This window comes from Eptesicus fuscus, chromosome 3 (assembly GCF_027574615.1).
Source record: "Eptesicus fuscus isolate TK198812 chromosome 3, DD_ASM_mEF_20220401, whole genome shotgun sequence".
NCBI classification, from domain to species: Eukaryota; Metazoa; Chordata; class Mammalia; order Chiroptera; family Vespertilionidae; genus Eptesicus; species Eptesicus fuscus.
Genome location: NC_072475.1, coordinates 58,181,557 through 58,204,210, shown reverse-complemented (window position 1 = coordinate 58,204,210; position 22,654 = coordinate 58,181,557). Strand labels below are relative to the sequence as shown.

At 41.8% G+C, this 22,654-nt stretch overlaps 1 protein-coding gene across 2 annotated transcripts in view; it reads right to left on the bottom strand.

The window, feature by feature from the left end:
• Positions 1-22,654, bottom strand: part of MIX23 (mitochondrial matrix import factor 23) — a 32,819-nt gene that overhangs the window by 6,906 nt on the left and 3,259 nt on the right. For both annotated transcript variants that reach the window (XM_008146666.3, XM_028153385.2), the window contains exons 2-3: positions 8,563-8,688; positions 4,183-4,329 (exon numbers count right to left, since the gene is read on the bottom strand). In XM_008146666.3, coding sequence (XP_008144888.1) covers positions 4,183-4,329; positions 8,563-8,688 — 273 coding nt within the window. The remainder of the gene's footprint in view (positions 1-4,182; positions 4,330-8,562; positions 8,689-22,654) is intronic.

The following is a 22,654-nucleotide window of genomic DNA, read 5'->3' as shown; positions in this document are numbered from 1 at the left end:
CAGTTAGGGGTGACCAGGCCAGCAGGGGAGGGCAGTTAGGGGTGACCAGGCCTGCAGGGGAGGACAGTTGGGGGGGACCAGGCCTGCAGGGGAGGGCAGTTGGGAGAGACAAGGCCTGCAGGGGAGGGCAGTTGAGAGGGACTAGGCCTGCAGGGGAGGGCAGCTGGGGGGCGACCAGGCTGCAGGGGAGGGCAGTTAGGGGTTACCAGCCTGGCAGGGGAGGGCAGTTAGGGGTGACCAGGCAAGCAAGGAAGGGCAGTTAGGGATGACCAGGCAAGCAGGGGAGGGCAGTTGGTGGTGACCAGGCCTGCAGGGGAGGACAGTTGGGAGTGACCAGGTTGGCAAGGGAGGGCAGTTAGGGGTGACCAGGCCAGCAGGGGAAGGCAGTTAGGGGCAATCGGGCTAGCAGGGGAGCAGTTAGGCATTGATCAGGCTGGCAGGGGAGTGGTTAGGGGGCAATCAGGCAGGCAGGCAGGCAGGCAGGCAGGCAGGCATGTGAGCGGCTGGGAGCCAGCAGTTCTGGATTGTGAGAGGGATGTCCAACTGCCCATTTAAGGCCCGATGGTGGGATCGGGCCTAAACGGGCAGTCAGACATCCCTAGCGGGGTCCCAGATTGGGCTGAGGGACACCCCCTGCCCCATGCACAAATTGCATGCACTGGGCCTCTAGTAATACTAATAAGACTGGAACTTTGTACTGACACAATGGCTCCTTGTAAATGCCCTTCCTTGACTCAGCTGGTGTCAGAGTGTAGGCCAGTACACTGGACTGAAACTGGGGAACACGGGGAAGGGCTGCATTTCCATGACTGGTGCTCTGCTGTCAAGCAGCAACAAGCCAGAAGAAGCCTACCTGCACATACCAAAGCCACCTCAGTTTTGGATTTTAATCAGCTACACAGACCAGAAATCATTAAAGCATCACTGCTCTCTCAAAGCCTGGACTATCCATCAGAGAAGTAACAGCTTCCAACAACATGCCACTAAGACAATCTTCAAAACTGCTCTCAAGTATTTAAAGGGATACCATGTAGCAATGGCTTTAGACCTATCCTATACAGCTCCAAGGGAATGGTAAGGTGCAGTGATTTTATCCATTACAGGGAGGCAGGTTATCACAATACATAAGAAAACCTTTGAACAATTACAAAGAGAGAATGCACTGCCACAGAAGACAGTGAATTCCTAGACCCCTTAAGTAGTGGTTAAACAACATGTGGAAACCATTGGTTGGGAGATATTGTGAAGATGATTAATGTAACAAATACCGAGTCCCAGAGATCCAAAAAGGAAAGGAAAGGAGCTGCTAGTTTGTATCAGTCAACATGCTAGTTCTTACATACTTTATTTCATTTAACTCTCACCAAAAAAAAAAAAAAGGGAAAGCATAAAGTTACTGAGTATTAACTCCATTTTATAAACTGAAAATCAGAAGTTTCAGAGCAGTTATTTAAAAGGTTACAAAGCCACCACGTGATAGAAGGGATTTATTTCCTTAGAGCTGTCTGTCTGCCTTGGTAATCCATGTTTTTTCTATTCTTGAACACTGCAAATATTACAGCCAACTACTAATACAATTTCAATGCCATCAACATAATGCTACCTTTGAGATGGTTGTTTCTGAAAAGGCTCTGGGTCTTGAAACAGGTAAACTTCTTTTCAAAGGTCACTAATAGGTGACAGCAGTTACATACTTCCAGCAAGGGATGTTATTTTTCTGAATTAAGGATTCAGGTAAAGAAGTGGGACTTTTAAGACGGGCATCTCTGTATATAAATTAAGTATGTCCACTATAGTAATCAGAATTTGACTATCAGTCACAACTTAATGTAAAAACACTGAATCCAGAGTCAGAAGAGATGGGTTCAAGTCCCGGTTCTACCACTTACTAGCTTGTGATTTGAGGGTGTCAGTTGGTATCTCTGAGTCTCAGTTTCCTATACAGAAAATGAAGAGGTAGAGCTGGAACAGCTCTGTACAGCTATCTCTTTCTGCCCTGACCAGGCAGTTCAGTTGGTTAGAGCGCTGTCCCAATAAGGTTGCAGGTTAGGGCACATACAAGAATCAGCCAATGAATGTATAAATAAGTGGAGCTACAAATTGATGGTTCCCTCTCTCTCTCCAAAAAACATTAAAAAAAAAAAAAAAAAAAGAGCTGTCTCTGTCTGATTCCATGATCTCCATAGCAAATAAAAAATTCAGGTTTCCTTATTTGCATAAGTATTACTCATGGTTACCCTATAGTCCTACATGCTATCAGGTAGAAAGCTACCTTTCCTGACTCACTGAGTGGTTTCTAAAGCTCCCACTTTACAGTGATCACCCTGGCGACTCTCTCTGGGTCCTAGAGGCAGAGGGCGGACCTGAGGGCGGGGCAAACTGTGTGACACTTCCAAACACTCACTGGTTTCTGAACTTTGCTCTCCACTAACAGCCACTTTATTCTTTGTTTGAATGAATTTGCAAATAGTGATTTTTCAGTTTCTGATTTACCAGCCCTGCCCTGCAGTTTTGTTTGTTAATACCGTCAAGAGTGTTAAAATACAAAACCCAAAAACAACTACATTTTAATGGGCGATATATAAATTATCTCTAGGCCTTCATAAACACTAATAGTATAGCAAGATGACCTTTAGAGAAGAAGTCCCCTATTGAGAAACCCACCACTGATGAATAAGCAGGTATGGAACACAGGGCTGAAGCAGTCTCATGACCAAAGAGAGCAGTGGAGACAGTGGGTGAATCCTGTATCCAGTGAGACACACAGCATCAGGGGGATGATGAGAAAGTGCACACTCATCATGTGCAGCTCCAGGAACAAAGGCTTGAAAGAGATGGCAAGGCCTCCTTTTCAAAGTTTGGCTACATCTACTAACAAAGGGCAAACTTCACAACTGTTCAATATGAAATACATGATTCCATCCCACAATGGATTTTCACTCACCTGACATGCAAGGCTCAGTAAGTCACCTGTCATGGCATCTTAAAACATAGACATTATTTTGATAATTGTATAGTGGTCATGTAAGAAAATGCCCGTCCTTAGGAAATAACCAACATATGTAAGGCTAAAGGGGTACAACATGCCAAACATACTCTCAAAAAGGCTCAGGAAAAAAAAGTGTATGTATGTATAGGTGGGAGGGAAAGGAAGACTGGGAAAGAGGGAGGGAAGGATAGAGGGAGAAGCCAGCATGAAGAGAACAGATTGTAAAGTAGGTGGAGCAAAATGTAAACAAATAGGTCAATATAGGTAAAGGGTACATGGGAGTTCCTTGTATTATTCTTGCAACCCTTCTGTAAGTCTGAAATTATATCAAAATAAAAAGATACCTCTTAAAAGACCCCCAGAAGACAGTAATGCATCCCACATAGAAAAATATGGTACATATTCATTTCACCTGTTTTCCTGAGATGTCACATGTAAGGGCTATAAAGAAGTGTTCTGTTTCGTTAACTACACTCTGACGTCCACACCCTACCTACATTATAGCTGACTTGGGAAATAAGGCTTCCTCTGGCATAGCCCTCAGAGGGCACTTGCTATTTTCTTAACAGCAAAAGCTACAGGAATGGGAGATCAAATGGAATGTCCAAAAAAGAGCCAAAGACCCAGAGCAACTTCTCCATAGTAAGGAAATAAGTTATAATGAGGTTGCAGTATATCTGGTTATATTAAATTATACTATGTTTTAATGGATGAAGAGGTTAATGTTCTGAAGTGAATTATCTGTATTATATTTCAGCAAATTTCTACAAATAACACCAGAAGTAAATATTTTCAAAGTGTAAATACATTTAAGAAATATTTCTTCTCAAGTCGAGCCTCAGGACACAGATACAGATGTGGTTTCCCTAGATTTTCTGGGGTGATATTGGTCTGAATTAATCCTTTTACCTTTAACAGCAGGAATTGAAATAAAATATGATTACTTGTTTATTTTAGCTAAACCTGCTACATTGCATACATTCACGAAATGCACATTAATTTACCAATTTATCACTGGATATTTCCAAATGTAAAAATAAGGTCCACTGAAAATGAAGTTTTAATCTCTTGGTAATTTTCTTAAAGTAATAATCATACCTTACTCTAAATTTTTCATATTAAAAATTGCTTTTATTTTGAAGGCTAAGTTTGGAAAAACTTTGCCTCAGAAAGGTAAACCTTATTCAACTTACCTTTGTCTGTTCTTTTCTAAGTTGCTTTAATAACGTTAAATCGTCCAAATTCTTTTCTCTCTCTTCTCGGAGGTGTTTTACTACTGATGAAGTCTGAGCTATACAATTTTTTATAAATCTGTCCCTACTGGTATGAGCCTCCATCAACTAAAAGAACAAAGGAATGAAAAAAGAAAAAAAAAAATCACACCAATTTATCACATTTTAGTGTTGTTTTTTAAATCCTTATTTTTAGACTATAGAAATGTAATACTTTCTAAAACAGTGTTTAAAAATTACGTCTATGGAAGAGAAGATTGTGCTAATCAGCTAAATCCCCTAAAAACAGATCAAAGGAAGCACCTCTGCCGGTGCTCGGGTCGTGCTCTTCCTCAATAAGCTCCCAGGGCTTCCTGCTCTCCTCCTGCACCCCCTCTTCCTGCACCCCCACACCGGACTCATCGCCTCCGTCTCCTTTTCCCTACCACGCCCCCCTCTCCTCATTCCATCCATAGTTCCTCTACCCTACACCCACTCTCACACATCTCCTGGGCCACTTTCTATTGGTATTCTTCCTCTCTTTTTTTGTCCTTTCATGCTTTCTTCAGCCTCATGTTGTCACCAAATACAAGGAATTATAAAGTAAGTGATGTAGAGCAGCTCTTAGTTACAATAAAGAAAAACAAAGGAAGTTACTTTACCATGTAAGACAGAGTCCTTTTTAAGATTTTAAAGTTTAAGTATTAATAAGGAAAAATTATGTATAAAGTACAGATTATTGATTCCACCAATTGTGTGTGTTGATTGAAAGGACATCTGACAGAACAACTTTTTACTAACCATCATGTTGATGAAGCAAATCCAGTATAACAATTCACATCTATTTTCTGTCTTGATTCATTTCAAACACATTCCTATGATCATAGCCAAATTTTTACGACACCCCAAAAATTTGGGGCACAGAAAAAGCAAAAACACTAATATATTATAACCATTATAAAGGTACATAAATAACAGTGGTTCACCTACAACTAAAATTTAAGTGTTAACTTGCTCCGTGTAATTATGATTCCTTCCTCTTTCTGAAGAGAGAATAACCTAATGTGGTAGTTATAACAGGGATAACCCAACCATTATATATATAAAATATAGCACTAACTTAACCATTCTACAAGCATTCTTCATAAGTTACTAGAAATACATCTCCCAGATGATGATATTGGGACCCTACGGTTGAGAATGACTGGTGTACCTTTCGCCTGGAAAGAAGAAGCCTTTGCAGTTCTAGAGAGCAGTGCTAAAAGTGCATTACTAGTAATTATAAACATACCCATGGGAAGAAAAGGAAAGGACAAGTAAACTGCCTGAAAGACATTAACCCCACCTATAGTAAACTTCTCTAATATGCTTTTTTTTTTTCCATTGTAACATTTGATTCACAGACAGCCTCAAGGCTCATATTCCAAATGGTTTAATATGCTGCTTCTTTACTTGTTTATTCCTTCAGGTATAATTACAGGAAATTAAAGGAGCCACTGAGGGCAGGGAACTACTCTTCCTAAAAGAGAATAAAAAGAACCATCCTGAGAGTTAAGAAGTTCTCCTTGTTGCTGCATAAGACTGCCTAAGAAATTAGCATTTCCAGGCTTCAGTTTCCTCTGAAGAATTCTGAGAAAATAATCACTGATATTCTTTCTACCTCTAATATTTAGGGGCAACATGACTCAATACCCTGCTCAGATACCAGATGTTATTTAATCACCTTGATATTGTGTCTAACTCCCCAGCAACTGGTAAAATAACACTCGCACCAACTAGAAGTATAACAAAATAGTCTCACTTTTCTATCTGCATTTTAGTTTTTAGAATTTTATTTTAATATTTTTTCAATTCAGTTTTTCTTTAAATCCCTTTGGGTTCTGATATGATGGTCATTAAAATATAATGCCAACAGTTGTCCTAATTATAGTATGGGATGTTTTGTGTGTGTTTTTTTGTGGGGTTTTTGGGGTTTTTTTTTTGGTTTTTGGGTGTTTTTCTTTCTAAAGCAAAGGTTGATTCTAAGTAAACTTCAAATTAAATTCTAATTTCCTCAACATCATTTGGTTTGTTTTAGAACCTTGAGAATGACCCTTGGTTAAGTATCATTCAAATAAAACAAAAGCCCTGGCCACTATGGCTCAGTTGGTTGGGCATCGTCCCGTGCACAAAGGAAAAGGCTGCTGCTTAGATTCCCAGTCAGGGCACATGCCTGCGTAGCGGCTTGATCCCTGATCCCCTGTTGGAGGTGTGCAGGAGGCAGCCGATCAATGTTTCACTCATATTGATGTTTCTCCCTATCTCTCCCTTCCTCTCTCTCTATAAATCAATTTTAAAAAATAAATCAAACAAAAATTACGAAGTTTTTGTCATAGCATTTTTTTGTGTTTTAAATCTTCTTCCAGAACTTCTGACAAAATGATGTAAGGAGAAGCATACCATTTAAGTATATATGAATCACCCTAAATCAATCATTATAACACCAACAACAGTTTTGGAGCACTATTCCAAGTTCATAGACGCTATATTGCTCAGAACTGATTTTTATGTTTATCTTGAGAACAATAAATAAAGCTAGAGAAATTTAATAGATTGAAGGGAATATGCTCTACTAAGGGGATCTCACTAAAATTATTTTATTTTTACTACTAGTAATTTTTAAGATTTGGAATTTCTAAAACAAGTGCTTCATAATAACTTTGCTGATCATCTCCTATGAAGAAGCATTATCATTAGAGTGCAAATACTTTTTCATCAGCTACAGAAGGAAGGGTCAGGGACTAAAGTAAGTCAGGGTGACTACAAGCAGCTTAGACATTTCATGGAGTTCCATTTCTTAACTGAGACAATATTTGAAGGAACTCAGTGGTACTTATTAACACTGTGCTGCAGATGGGATCCCTGGCACAAAACTACTTGATAAACAATCTTTTGCATGATGTTCATGCTGCTGAATCCCTCTAGGACAGCGATTTTCAACCAGTGTGCTGTGGTACACTCGTATGCCATAAAAATTTTTAAAACATGCAATACCTGACTATGTAGCCAGGGGCACTGACCTCTTTTTCCTTAGATTATCAAATAAAAAACTGACAGCAGCTAACACAACAGTAGCTATTTGGTGTGAATCAAAATTATACCTATTTTTTTTGTCAGATCAGCAAAAAATATATTTTTCAATATGCTGCAAAATTTTAGTAAGTAGTTTATGTGTGTCATGAGATAAGAAAGGTTGAAAATTGCTACTCTAGGATAACGACAGAAAAAAATCCAAACACATACCTAAGAATATACAAAACAGAAAGCTTCCAAATTTAGTATGCCAGGTTATCTTGGCTCAACAAAAGGATAACAAATAATAACAGCAATAACTAATAATAGAAGCATCAAGCATTACTATGTATAACATTTAGTACAGTAAGCACTTTATATTAGCTCATTTAATCCTGTAAACAACTCTATGAACGAGATATTCTTATGATACTATTTTACAAATAAGGAAGCTAAGGCAGAGGTTATGTAACATGTTCAAGGTCATCTACCTAGGAAGTAGCAGAGGTGGGATTTAATCTAGATCTGGAATCCATTTTGTAATCACTACAATATAAACTTCTAAATTAATAAAAGGACTGGAAACAATTAAGTAGGTCACAAAGATTATATGGGTAGTGGGGTGGGGTCACTAAAGTGATCATAATTTCCAGTTCTTTAGACAGCTGCCCAAAGAAGCTAAGTGAACAGTCAAACAACCTCACAATAAATTAGGACTAGCATGATGCTCCCTACTTCTAATACTGGGTTCTGCTCATTAAAGCCCACAACCCTGTGATTTTCTAAAGCCACTAAAATTACCTGACCATTCACTAAAATAATGTACTTTCATATAAAAGCAGAACAAAAATAGCAGCAGTTAATGGCTTAAATTTAACTGAAATGAATAAGCTCATCCAAAACTGATTTTTTTTTTTAAATGGACTTTAGGTTTTAAGTAATACCTTCTTTATGAGACAATGAATCCAAATAGTAATCTTGCAGTAGAGCCTCAAAAAGCAAATGCCATTTGAACTTTAGCTTCCATGTTAAAGAAAAGATATAAGGTAAAGGCTTCCCAAGAAGGGGCCAAAAACGACCACTCCCATTCCTTAGACCCATCTCTTCACAGACTGTACCTACAATCACACATTTCTTTACTTTGTAGAAACTAGGTCAAAACTTATACACACCTTCAGGTGTGAGCAAGAAGAAAACATAATGTCATTATTTTATCCACAGTTTAGTTATAACATTTATCAAATGAGTTCTTATTTTGCCTGCAAAGAAACGCATAGAAGCACAAAAGAAAGACTCAAAAGATACACTTACAGACTCATAAAGTTGTTTACAGGTTTGGCTGGCATCAATTTTCCCTGCAAAGGAAGCTGTTGGAACCGTAGTGTTTAATTCATGTACTATTCTGTCATCAATCGTCCTCATCACCTTGAGTAATTCCTATATATTTTTAAAATAAAAGAAGAATAACCTGAATGGCAAGTTAAGTGATTTTTTTTAAAAAGAAGCACTTAAACCAAAACATAAAGCTCTTGATTTAACAACCCTGTATGTTAGAAGTGGGGAAACCACGCCAAATATAGTGCAAATACAGGAAAACTTTCGTTGCAAGAATTATATAATAGTAATTCTAATAATGGGCACCAGCTCTGTTTCCTTGGCTCCAATCTTAAGGGTAAAGATTGTTTAATTCATTTGTAACCCACAGTACTTCACAAATAGTGTGTGCTCAATAAAGTGTTCTACTGAGCTGGATTCCCACATCCTCCAAATCAATCAGCATAATTGCTTATTCCATTCCCTCGCTATCATTCTAAAATGTGATGCTAGGTAGAAAACTTTTGGAAAGATAACACAAGAAACTATCGCTAGTGGTTAACTTGTTGAAATTTATCTATACCCTTTTAGGCTTTTCATTGTTAAGTTTTTGTTGTTGTTGGGGTTTTTTTTCCATGGTGATATAATTTTTGTGACAAAAATAAGTAAAACAAAATATGCTGCTAGGGAAGGAATCACATCTCTTCATGGCTCTCTTGTTTATAGAACAAGCAAGAATCAGTTTTACCTTTCTTAGGAACTCTGGCTCACACTTCCCAAAGACCTCCTACCCCTGAAAAAGGCTCCAACTCTCAAACCAACCAAAAGAAAGATGATAACAGGCAAGAGGACTTGGACTTTGGTGAGTAAGCCTGCATAGCATAGTCCCTTTTCTCAAATGACTAGCGTACATTTGTCAGAGAAATTGGGAATTAGCTACATCCTGTCTCCAAATAATATAAACACTAGGAAAGGTGTAGTATACCTTTCTCTTTAAATTATTTCTTAAACCTGCCCCCCACTCATAAACAAACAAACATGAAAGGTGTAGTATACCTTTCTCTTTAAATTATTTCTTAAACCTGCCCCCAACTCATCAACAAACAAACAAGATCTCTGCAAAATCATCAAGAAAACAGAAGTATATAATTCTAGGAAGAGAGTTATTACTGAAAATATCCAAGTTCACATTCAATATTAATGTGTATGAAAATCAGGGAACTCCCTTCTATTTGCTAGATGGGATGCTACCTGATTCATTAATCCTATATAATAAAGAGGTAACATGCAAATTGACCATCACACCCTCACAAGAGGGCGGGGCCCAGAGTGGGGGCGGGACTGGCCACTCTGCGCCTGCCGCCAGAGTCCCCTCAGCCCTGCCGGGGGCCTCAGGTCCTCCTGCACCCCCCACTGACTGACAGCTCGCCCAGGCTCCTCCAACGAGCTGCCCATCCCTCTCTTCCTCCCTCCCCCGAAGCTGAAGCCTGACTGTGGTGTCCAACAAACTGGAAGTTATAACTCATGTCATTGAGAGTATCCTCCATCCCTCAGCCAGGGCCGGCCGCTCCACGCGCCTGCTGCCAAGAGTCCCCGCAGCCCCGCCGGGGGCCTTGGGTCCTCCTGAACACCCCACTGATGAGGCTCAGGCAAGCAGGGCCGGCCGAGGTGCAGGCAAGCCTTGGATGGCGGCTGCCCAGCCGCCCATGGCCAGCCCGAGGCACAGGTAACCAGGGCTGGCCGAGGCTTGCACTGCCAGCAATGGCAGCAGCAGAGGTGTTGTGGGGGCATCGCCTTCCCCTGATCGCCGGGTCGCCCCTGAGGGCTCCCGGACTGAGGAGGGCAGGCCGGGGTGAGGGACCCTCCCCTCCAGTGCATGAAAATTCACCTCTAGTCATTCAATAAAGCCAATTAGATCCTCTATTTCCCTCAGCATAACATTCTATTTCTTTCCTTTGCCAAACTTTAATCCAGACTGAAACCAACTCCTTTATTTCTTTCTTTATCCATTTGTTAAATATTTTTACTAGCACTAAAGCATTACACATTCAAATTAGAAAAAAATTTTAAAGAAAGTTAAAATCATTCAGTTAACCATTATCAATATTTTAACATGTCCCTTCAGTTTTTTCCTATAAAAATCTATGAATATTTTTATAAAACTGAGATACTATGTAACAGTTTAAAGTCCAGCTTCATGACATTATACTATGAGCATTTTGCCCTTGCTATTAATAATTATTTTATCCTGTGCAGGTAGCACAACTTCTCTGACCACTTCCCCATTAATGAACATTTAGGCTGTTCCCAATTATAATAACCACTTAGGCCACTAATTTTTCATTAGCAATTTAACGATCTTTTCTAGTTTCAATATAGAAATAAAACAGCTTTTAGAAGGCTCGTAATTTCGACTAATAAAACACAGGCCAACATCAGGTCTAAAATCAACTTCACTATCTTATCCCCTCTTCTCGTATGTTTCTATTTTTGTCAATAGCATCATCATTCTCTGTACACTGGAATTCTTAGGGGTTAATCTCAACATATTCACTAAGCAACTTTAAATAATGCTTTATGTTCAGTGCAGGATGTATCATGTCAGTAAATGGCAAATTCCAAACAAATGATGGTTAGCACTATTCAGACAGTCAAAAAATAGGTACATAGCAGAGAGGGACCTACCTTGTTAACTTTATCTCCTATAATTTGACTATTTAAAAAAAAAAAAGCCTCTTTTAAAATCAAACTGATCTTCTGAGCCAACATTTAAGTTATACCCTTTAGATAAAGCTTTCCTTGGCTGAGAGGCCTCAATAATCTTTTAAAAATATATGTAGTAATTAGAGACAGTACCACAGAGTTCACTCATTTATTAACTCACTGTTCATTAAAAAGTATTCACTAATGTCTAATTTATGTCAGACATCATTCTAAACACCAGGGCTATCGTGGTAAATAAAACAGAAAAACTCCTTGCGTTTATGGAGAAAATTCTCGGAGACAGGCAATAAACAAGATAATTTCAGTAAAGTAGTCCCCCATTATTCACTGGGGATACATTCCAAGACCTCCACATGGATATCAAAAAGGCATAAACCAGGCGCAATACTAAACCCTATATATACTGTGTTTTCCCGTATACATACATACCTTTTCACTTAAAGAAAGCCATATATGGCTTCTTCTTGACATATCTGAATTGCCAGTATCACTCTCTTATGCTCTGGGCCATTATTAATTAATACAAGCACTGCAATATCAAGAGCGTAGATCTGACAACCAAGACAACTACTAAATGACTAATGGACAGGGAGCAAAGGGATGATTCACTGATTCATGTCCTGGGTGGAATGGAGCAGGGCAGCACACTTCTCAGAAAGTTGTATAATTTAAAACCTAGTTGTTGTTTCTTTTTGGAATTTTCCATGTAATATTTTCAGACTGTGGTTGACCACAGGCTGAAACCACAGATAAGGGGTTTCAGAAAACAAACTAAGGTAACAGGGATGAAGAGTGACTGGGTAGGGTGGAAGGGTCTACTTTAGATAGGAAAATCAAGGCCACTGTGAGGATGAAGCATTTGAGCTGAGACCTAAATATGAATGAGCCAACTATAAGAGCATCTGGGGGAATAATCCTATATAATAAAGAGCTAATATGCAAATGGTCATCATGCCCTCACACAGTCACGCCATAATGGCTCAGACACTCAACACTGGGGAGAGGAATGGGGACGAGCCAGGCACAAATGAGCTCACAAGAGAGGAATGGGGACCAGCCAGGCTGCGGCCCGGTAGAGGGACAAGATGCCTGCCCCGCCGTCCTGGGCACCAGCAGCCCAGGAGAGGGACAAGCTGCCCGCCCCATGGTCCTGGGTGCCAGTGGCTAGGGTTGTGGCCCAGGAGAGGGACAAGCCACCCACCCCACGGTCCCGGGCACCTATGGCCTGGACGAAGCCGCCCGCCCATATTCCCCTATGGCTGCGGCCAGCCCGGGTGAAGCCAGCCCGGGTCCTGGGTGCCTGCGGCCAGCCAGAGGGAGGGAAGCCCAGGTCCCGGGTGCCTGCGACTGAACGGAGGAGGGTCCCAGGTGCAGGGTGAGGCAGAGGCGGTTAGGGGTGATCAGGCCAGCAGGGGGAGCAGTTAGGGGCAATCAGGCAGGCAGGCAGAGGGGTTAGGAGCGATCAGGCAGGCAGGCAGGCAGGCAGGCAAGCAGTTAGAAGCCAGAAGTCCCGGATTGCGAGAGGCAGTTGGACATCCCCTGAGGGGTCCCAGATTGGAGAGAGTGCAGGCAGGCCTGAGGGACCCCCACCCCCCATGCACAAATTTCGTGCACTGCGCCTCCAGTCAAAAATAATGAGAGACAAGAACACCTGGGGTGTTTGAAGAACTAAAAGAACATAAGTGAGCTAGGAGTGAATAGGGAGAAAGTTATATGAGGTAAGGTCAGAGCAGAATAAAATGAAGGGCAACAGAGACCACGGAAACAATAAAGGATTCTGTTCTAAAGGTAACACAGTTTTAGGCAAGGGGATGATATAAACAGCTAATTTTCTAAAAGATAACTTTGGCTGCTATGTAGAGAATGGACTAGAGAGAGGAATGGAAACAAGGTGACCATTTAGCATACTATGGTGGTCTAGGCAAGATAAAGGTAGTTTGATAAAGTGGTAGCAGTAGACTTAGGAAGAGGAAGCTGGATTCAGGATTTATTTTGAAACTAGAGCTGATAAAACTTGCTGCTGAATTGGTGGGAGTAGCGGGTGAGAAAAGAAAATGGGATAACCTTTAGTTTTGAGGCCCAAGCAACTGAATGGATATTGTGCCATTAATTGACGATGAGGAAGGGGCTGAGGGAAGAAAAGATTTAGGAGTAGGCAGATCAATAGTTCTATTGTGACTCAGGGTATTTGATGATATTTAGGATTATTATTAATTGTATGTTATACTTGTATTATGTTTAAAATTGTATCCTTTTAGCCTGGCCAGTGTGGTTCAGTAGTTGAGTGGTGACCTTTAAACCAGAAGGTCATGGTTCAATTCCCGGTCAAGGCACATGCCTGGGTTGTGGGCTTGATCTCCAGTGTGGGGTGTGCAGGAGGCAGCCAGTCAGTGATTCTCTCTCATCATTGATGTTTCCCTCTCCCTCTCTGAAATCAATAAAAATATATTTAGAAAATAAATATATATAAAAGGCTAATATGCAAAGTGTCCCCTTGGGAGTTCAACCAGGAGTTTGATCGCTCACTATGACGTGTGATGACCACCAGGGGGCAGTGCAGAATGAAGGAAGGCCCCAGCCGGAAGGCCCTGTTCGCCAGTCAGGCCTAGGGACCCTACCCGTGCACAAATTTTGTGCACTAGGCCTCTAGTAATAAATAAAAATAAAATTGTAACCTTTTAGAACTACAAACTGAAATATTTATAGAAAAAATATCCTTGTGGGGTGTGTTTTAAAATAATCTGGTTAGGATGGGAGAGTGGTAGGAATATAGATGAAACAAGAGTGGCCATGAATTAATTGTTGGAGCTAAGAAATGGATACAAGGAACTTTATGATACCACTAGTGGCCCTGCACACGAATCCATGCGTGAGTAGCTTGCTGCCGCTTGCCTCAGGGGGCTGCCCAGCCCACCACCGCTCATATCTCTCTGCCGCACGTAGCTCGCTGCCCCACCCTCCTTAGCTCTCCGCCCACTGCCCCGTCCTCCTGTAGCTCTTCCATCTTAGCTCGCTGCCCCGCCCTCCTGCTGTTTGGTTGTTATGCATCAAAGTGTCATGACCATTTGCATATTACCTCTTTATTATATAAATTTCTCCTGTTGTGGATATTGAAATTTTAGAGAATAAAAAGTTTTTTTTAAATGCCTTTTGGATGCCTTTTTGATATCGGAGTAAAAAGTTGAATATACCATTCTGACACTAAGCAGGATTAGAGTTATAGTAACAAATTAATGTTATTTAAAGCTATGGGATCAAAAGAGATCACTTGAGAGACCATAGCAGTGAAGGGGACCAATGGACAAGAAGGGACTCCAGCATCTAAAACTACATGAGAAAGACTATGATGTCACAGAAGCCAGATGAAGAGAGGCTCCAAGAATGGTCAATTGTGTTGAATGTTTCTAAGAAAGACATAAACAGAAATTAACTTTTAGATTCAGCAGAGTGGAAATCATGGGTAACCTGCACAGTCATATAAATAAAGTATTTAATGGACTCAAAAGTTAATATGGCTTAAGTACAGATAGTAAGAGAAAACATGGTGTAAATGAGGACAAACCATTATAGGTCATATGATAGACCAGGCGTCCTCAAACTACGGCCCGTGGGCCACATGCGGGTGTTTTTGCCGTTTGTTTTTTTACTTCAAAATAAGATATGTGCAGTGTGCATAGGAATTTGTTCATAGTTTTTTTTTAAACTATAGTCCGGCCCTCCAACGGTCTGAGGGACAGTGAACTGGCCCCCTGTTTAAAAAGTTTGAGGACTCCTGTGAGAGACTCTTCGTCTTTTTCCTGGGAACAATGGAGAACCAATGAAGTACTTAGTTAGGTACAGTGGGACTACATGATGATACTTGTGTTTTAAAATGATTGCTTAAAGTTACAGTGTTAAATAACTAATGGGCAGGTAGCACAGGGATAATTCATTATGTGTAGTTAGGGCTCCACAGTAAAGTGTTTGGTTCAGTGAACAGAGCATTAGCCTGCAGACCAAAGGGTCACAGGTTCTATTCCGGTCAAGGGCATGTACCTAGGTTGCAGGCTCAATCCCCAGCCTCAGTCAGGGCGTGTGCAGGAGGCAACTAATCAATGCCTCTCACATGGATGTTTCTCTCTGTCTCTCCCCCTCCCTCCACTCTCTCTAAAAATAATGGAAAAAATATTCTCAGGTTAGGATTAACACACAAAAAAAGTGTGGAAAATAGAATGTAGAAGAACAAGAGTAAATACAGAGATACTAGTTAGGAGACCGATACAGCAATCAGGGTGAAAGATTATCTAACTTGATACTGCCTAGGATTTTGATTTACCTGGAACTTGAACCAGTTTTGAATTTGATGGTAGCTAAACAGTCAAATTTCCTCCAATAAAACAATTTGGACAGACTGTTAAATTACTTATACAGCAGTGGGAATTCATCTGCATTACTAGGTGATGAATGAATGAATCAATCAATAGAACCTACAAATGTGGATTATCAACTATATCAATTCTTCTGGGTGCTAGAGAATTATCAATATTTGACCTAGAGCTTGGTTTTTATAGGGTAGAGACTAGCCACATGAGGTTCCTTTAATTAAAATTAAATAAAATTTAGTTCCTCAGTTGCACTAGCCATAATTGAAGTGCTCAAGAGCCACATGCTGCTAGTGGCTACTTATATTGGACAGCACAAATTCCACTGTCACAGAAAGACCGAATGGACAGGGCTGAATTTAAGAAAGTATGATAGTCGCTAAACTAACACTGTACTTGTTCAGGGACTGCTGAGAACTATAAGCTATTCTTTAAATGTCACAGAAAAGACACTAGAAAAGCTAAAGATAAGAAGGGAAATTTTCCCCAAAATTCTAAGGGAGAAGGAAAAGAACTATAAACCCAATAGGCACACATTTCTTTATAGTGGAAAAAGCGCTAGAGCTCTCAAGACAACTAGAGGTCTAGAGCAGCGATTTTCAACCCCTTCCATCTCTTGGCACAAATACACTAATTCTGTGGCACACCAAAAAATAGATATTATGCCTAGGTGACAAAAACACACACATACCCACACACAAACAGGTATAATTTTGATTCATTCACACTGAACAGCTACTGTTGTGTTAGCTGTTGTCATTTTTTTATTTGGCAACCTAAGGGAAAAGAGGTCAGTACCACTGACTAAATAGTCAGGTATTGCATGTTTTAAAAATTCTTACAGCATACCGGTTGTAAATTGTTGGTCTAGAAGAAAGCCTGGGCAGCCCTCACAGACTAACAGCAACTGGAAGGTTAATGTAGGTACAAAAGTACTGCCATTAAATGTGTCTCATTCATAAAGAATTACTGGGAAGGCGGGGGGAGGAACCAAGATGGCGGCATAGTTAAACAACTAATCTGCTGCCTCACACAACAATTTCAAAAATACAACTAAAAGACAAAACGTCTACCACCCAGAACCACGGGAAAGCTGGCTGAGTGGAAGATTTACAAGAAGAGAAAGGAGCACAAACACTGAAAAGCTGAGGTACAGAGGTGCGGGAATCGGGCTGGCGGCGGGCGACCGGGTGCGTGGTTTTTCTTCAACCCGCAGGGAGACAAGCTCTCGATCGCTCTGAAATCCAGTTTCTGGGGACACTCGGGGGACCCAGACACCTACGGGGAGAAGCTGGACTCTCGGCCATCGGGTCGGAAAGTGAGAGTGACTTTTTTGCAGTGGTGCGCCCAGCAATCATTGTTTTCTGCGCTGGACCGTGGGGCGCAGGGACTTGGAAACGGGAAAGGCAGAGACGGCTGACGCCAGCCATCACCATTGGCCACGCCCCAGCCTAGTGACGCCCTGAGACCCCGCCCAGCCCTGAGACCCCGCCCCGCACATTCTACAAACCCGCCCAGCCTCCACACAGCGGCTTTTGCATATAAATGGCCTGTTCTGTGGCAGCTTAACCAAATAAACTGCAGCTCCAGTCAGACTGCTCCAAAACCGCCCAAGCAAAGGAGGAGAAAACTAGTTCTTGCTGTAGCTCCTGCTGGGGGACACACAGTCCACAAAGGGGTACACCAAGAGTGTCCACCTCAGGTAACTGGGAGGCTGACCCGTTGAACCAATAGGACACCTAGTATACAAAGCTACCCAACCAACTCAGGGAAGCAGAGAATATGAGGAGGCAAGGAAACAGATCACAAACCAAAGAAATGGAGGAGAACAAGCGACTGGACATAGAGTTCAAAACTACGGTTATAAGGTTTTTCAAGAATTTCATGGAAAAGGCCGATAAATTCAATGAGACCCTCGAGGATATGAAAAAGGACCAACTAGAAATTAAACATACACTGACTGAGATAAAAAATATTATACAGAGACCCAAAAGCAGACTAGAGGATTGCAAGAATCAACTCAAAGATTTGGAATACAAAGAGGCCAAGGACACTCCTCCAGAGAAGCATGAAGAGAATTCAGAAAGTTGAAGATAGTGTAAGAAGCCTCTGGGACAACTTCAAGCGAACCAACATCAGAATTATGGGGGTCCCAGAAGAAGAGAGAGAGCAAGACACTAAAAACCTATTTGAAGAAATAATGAACGAAAACTTCCCCCACCTGATGAAAGAAATAGACTTACAAGTCCAGGAAGCGCACAGAACCCCAAACAAGAGGAATCCAAAGAGGACCACACCAAGACACATCATAATTAAAACGCCAAGAGCAAAAGACAAAGAGAGAATCTTACAAGCAGCAAGAGAAAAACAGTTCGTTACCTACAAGGGAGCTCCCATACGATTATCAGCTAATTTCTCAACAGAAACCATGCAGGCCAGACGGGAGTGGCAAGAAATATTCAAAGTGATGAATAGCAGGAACCTACAACCAAGACTACTCTACCCAGCAAAGTTATCATTCAGAATTGAAGGGCAGATAAAGAGCTTCACGGATAAGAAAAAGCTAAAGGAGTTCATCACCACCAAACCAGTATTATATGAAATGCTGAAAGGTATTCTTTAAAAAGAGGAAAAAGAAGAAGAAAGATAAAAATTATGAACAACAAATACATATCTATCAACAAGTGAATCTAAAAGTCAAGTGAATTAAAAATCTGAGGAACAGAATAAACTGGTGATCTTAATAGAATCAGAGGCATAGAATGGAAGTGGATTGATAATTCTCAGGGGGAAAGGGGTGTCTGTGTGGAGAGTATGGGAAGAGACTGGACAAAAATCATACACCTATGGATAAGGACAGCGGGGGGGTGGGAACTGGGTGGTGGGGAGATATGTGGGGAAAAAGGAGAAACAATTGTAATCTGAACAATAAAGATTCATTAAAAATAAAAAATTAAAAAAAAAAAAAAAGAATTACTGACTACCTACCTGACGCCTAGCTCTAATAGCATACTCTCTCTCACAAATTCAACCAAGAAAATATACAGAAAATGTCCTTGGCAGCTTATACACAATAAACTGCAACTGAAGAACACAGAAATACAGAAATACACACACTTCAGTGGCTCTCTGAAGGCTACATCTTTATGTAGAACCTGGAACCCTAATCAGCTTCAAAATGTCAAAGCATAACAAAGAGTACTCTTCAAATTTTATAGTGCCTCTACCTTCTACTATCTTTCACCTTCCTCAAAACAAGAAGAGATTCTAGGATAGCATGAATCTCTAATTTTAGGCTGACTCTTTAAAATTATTTATGTACTTTATCTTGGAATTTCATTTTCTGTCTTACCTGTAATTGTGGGATAAAAATCTCAATTTCAGTACTGAAAGAGTGCCCATATTTAGTAGTAGGGAAGAGTAAATGTGTATTGCCTCTCTATAATTATACTATACTAGAGGCCCAGTGCATGAAGATTCGTGCATGGGGGGGGGGGGGTCCCTCAGCCCGACCTGCACCCTCTCCAACCTGGGAACCCTCAGTGGAGCCCTCTCCAATCCGGGAGTTTCTGTCTGTCTTTGCAATCATAAGAGTGAATTGTCTGAGACCCCAACCCAGTTTGGTTTGTTGCTCACAGAATAATAGAGGCTTTTTTTTTCTTTGCTTCATTGGTGAAGATTTCCTGGAAGTTTTAGGATATCCTCCCTTTAATTTTTCCTAGACACTCGGATTTTACTTATGACTCTCACCTTTGCTTTCCCTCCATCCCCCACCACAACAGTAACTTGCTCCAGGCTCACTTTGCTCTAGTGCAGTGATGGCGAACCTATGACATGCGTGTCAGCACTGACACGCGTAGCCATTTCTGATGACACGCGGCCGCATGCCAAGGATGAAACATTTGCTGCTCCTGAGGATGAAACATTTGTGACTAGAGTCTTGGAGTTAGTTTTTTCCTCAAAGTGACACACTACCCGAGTTATGCTCAGTTTTTTGGCAAAGTTTGACACACCAAGCTCAAAAGGTTGCCCATCACTGCTCTAGTGTCTGGGAGATCCATCTGCCACCAGACCTACGATTCCCAGCATTCCTGGTGCTCCCTGCGCTCTGGGCTTCCGCTTCTGGTCCTGGGGCTGCCACCAGAACTACTACTCCCAGAATTCCTGGTGCTCCCCACGCTCTGGGTTTTCCCTGTCCTGCTCTTTCTGTCCCACGGCCTCCCACTCTGCCAAGTCCTCCAAGACGCCAGCTCTCCCTCTCTGCTCTCCGTCTGGCGGCTTGGGAGCCAAGTTCCCCAAGCCGCTCCACTCTCCGCCGGCTCTCCAGCTCTGCTCTCCGCCCAGCGCCTGTGTATGCAAATTAACCCACCATCTTTGTTGGGTTAACTGGCATACTCACTCCTGATTGGCTGGTGAGCATAGCAGAGGTACAGTCAATTTACATGTTTCTCTTTTATTATATAGGACTAGAGGCCCGGTGCATGAAAATTCATGCACTGGAGGGGGGGTCCCTCAGCCCGGCCTGACCCCTCTCACAGTCTGGGAGCCCTCAGGAGCGAGAGGCTACCCGGCAATCAGGGGAAGGTGATGCCCCATCACACCTCTGCTGCTGCCACTGCTGGCAGCGCAAGCCTCGGCCGGCCTTGGTTACCTGAGCCTTGGGCGGCCCTGGGCGGCTGGGCAGCCACCATCCAAGGCTTGCCTGCACCTCAGGCTGGCCCTGGGCAGCTGGGCAGCCGCCATCCAAGGCTTGCCTGCACCTCAGGCTGGCCCTGGGCAGCTGGAGGGCTGACGGGACTGGGGGATTCCAGAGGCAGGCACAGAGCGGCCAGGCCGGCCTGGGGGCGGGCTCAGCCTCGCCATGTGCCTCCTGCCCTGGCTGGGCTGAGGGATCTGGGCGCCACCATCTTGTGGCTGTGGGCGCCACCATCTTTGAGGGCGGGGCAGTCAATTAGCATGTTCCCTCTTTATTGGCTGTGGGTGCCACCATCTTTGAGGGTGGGGCAGTCAATTATCATATTCCCTCCTTATTGGCTGTGGGCGCTGCCATCTTTGAGGGTGGGGCATCAATTAGCATATTCCTTCCTTATTGGCTGTGGGCACTGCCAGCTTTGTGATGGTGTGAGGGTCAATTAGCATATTCCCTCTTTATTAGATAGGATTCCTAAGGTTAACCCTCTGGTAAATTCCTTTTATTATTTTGAGCAGCTTTTAGGGTTTATGGGCAGTGGGGGTGGGAAAAGTTCTATTACAGGTCAGTAAAATACAAATATACTCCAAAAAAATAATCTCAGATTTAACCTTTCCTCTCCACACCCTCTGCCGGTAGGCACCCAGTAGATCCCATGTGCTCTTTTTAGACAGACCTGGTTCCTCAAACTCCATTTTTACAGCAGTACTCACACTGTTCCCCCTAAGCCAGAAACAAAGACTTGCCTACAACTGCCACAGTCCTCTGACACCCAGCACCCCCAGGCACAGGGACAGAGAGCAGCTGGGCATGTTGCAAGAGGAACCATAACTAATGCTAGACAATAGTCTATTTAGTTTATACCTAATTATCATATAACTCAAAATGAACTGTGTATAAATGAATAAATATTCCTAACAGAAATACTAAGACTTAAAATTCTGGGAAGGAATGTTGAGTTGGTTTTGTTCAGGTGATATATGAATTAGATCTCAGACAGAGTCAGGAAAAAAGGATTTCAAAGTAGCCACAATTGAAAAAAAACATGGAAATAACAAAGAGCATAATGTGTTCAGAGAAAAATAGGCCTACGTAGTTGGACAACAGAGATCAAAAGTACATTGGAGGAGGTAAGGGTTTGGGGGAGAGAAACATGCATGAATAAGGACAAAGGTAAGAGATATAAATAGAGAGAGGTACTTTGGGATTGAATGCCATGTTAAGTATTTTAGACCTAGTAATATAAGCCTAAAATTAGATGCATAGTTCAGATTCTAAAATTTCGAAGATAACAGTATAAAGCCACAATATTATGGAGATTAGATTGAAGAAGGGATATATTAGAGAAAGGAATAACTGAAAATAAGGAGACCTATCACAAAGCTAGTTGCAAAAATAACAGAGCCTGAACAAAGACCATGGCACAAGTGATGAATCTTCCTAAAACACTTGATCATCTCACACCCTCTGCTCAAAATTGGCTCCTTAATCTCACACTTGGCATCCAAGCCCTTCACAACCTGGTTCTAATCTTTTGTGTAATTCCAGCAATACTGATTGGCTATTTCCCCAAATACATAAAATTGCCTTATATACTGTTTTTTTTTTCTACCGAAAATAGCCCTGATCCTATTCACTTAAGGCCCAGATCATTTATTTATTTTTAATTGATTTGAGAGAGAGGAAAGGAGGGATAGAAACATCAATGATGAGAATCATTGATCAGCTGCCTCCTGCATGCCCACTACTGAGGATTGAGTCAGCCACCTGACTGGAAATAGAACTATGACCTCCTGGCTCAAGGGTCAATGCTCAACCCTGAGACACACCAGCTGAGCAAGGCCCAACTCAATTATCATCTCTTGACTTATTTCTCTCTGAACTGTTATAGCATTTTATTCATATTCTCAATATTTTCTACATTTTATACCCAGTCCACTGGGTCTTCCCAAATGCCTGGTACCTAGCCGTAACTGTTCTGAACTGCATTATGCCCTCCCAAAATTTCTATGTGACTGTATCTGGAGATAAGGCCTTTAAGGAGGTAAGTAAGATAGGGTGCTAATCCCATAGATCTGGTGTCCTTGTGAGAAAGAGACACCAGAGATCTTTCTCCCACTAAGAGGCCATGAGAGAATGCAGTGAGAAGGCGGCAATCTGCAAGCCAGGAAGAAAGGCTCACCAGAAACCAATCCTGACAGGACTTTGATCTTGGACTTCTAGCTTCCAGAACTGTGAAAAAAATACATTTCTGTTGTATTTAAACCACCATTTGTGGTATCTATCATGGCAGCCCTAGCAAACTAAAACAATA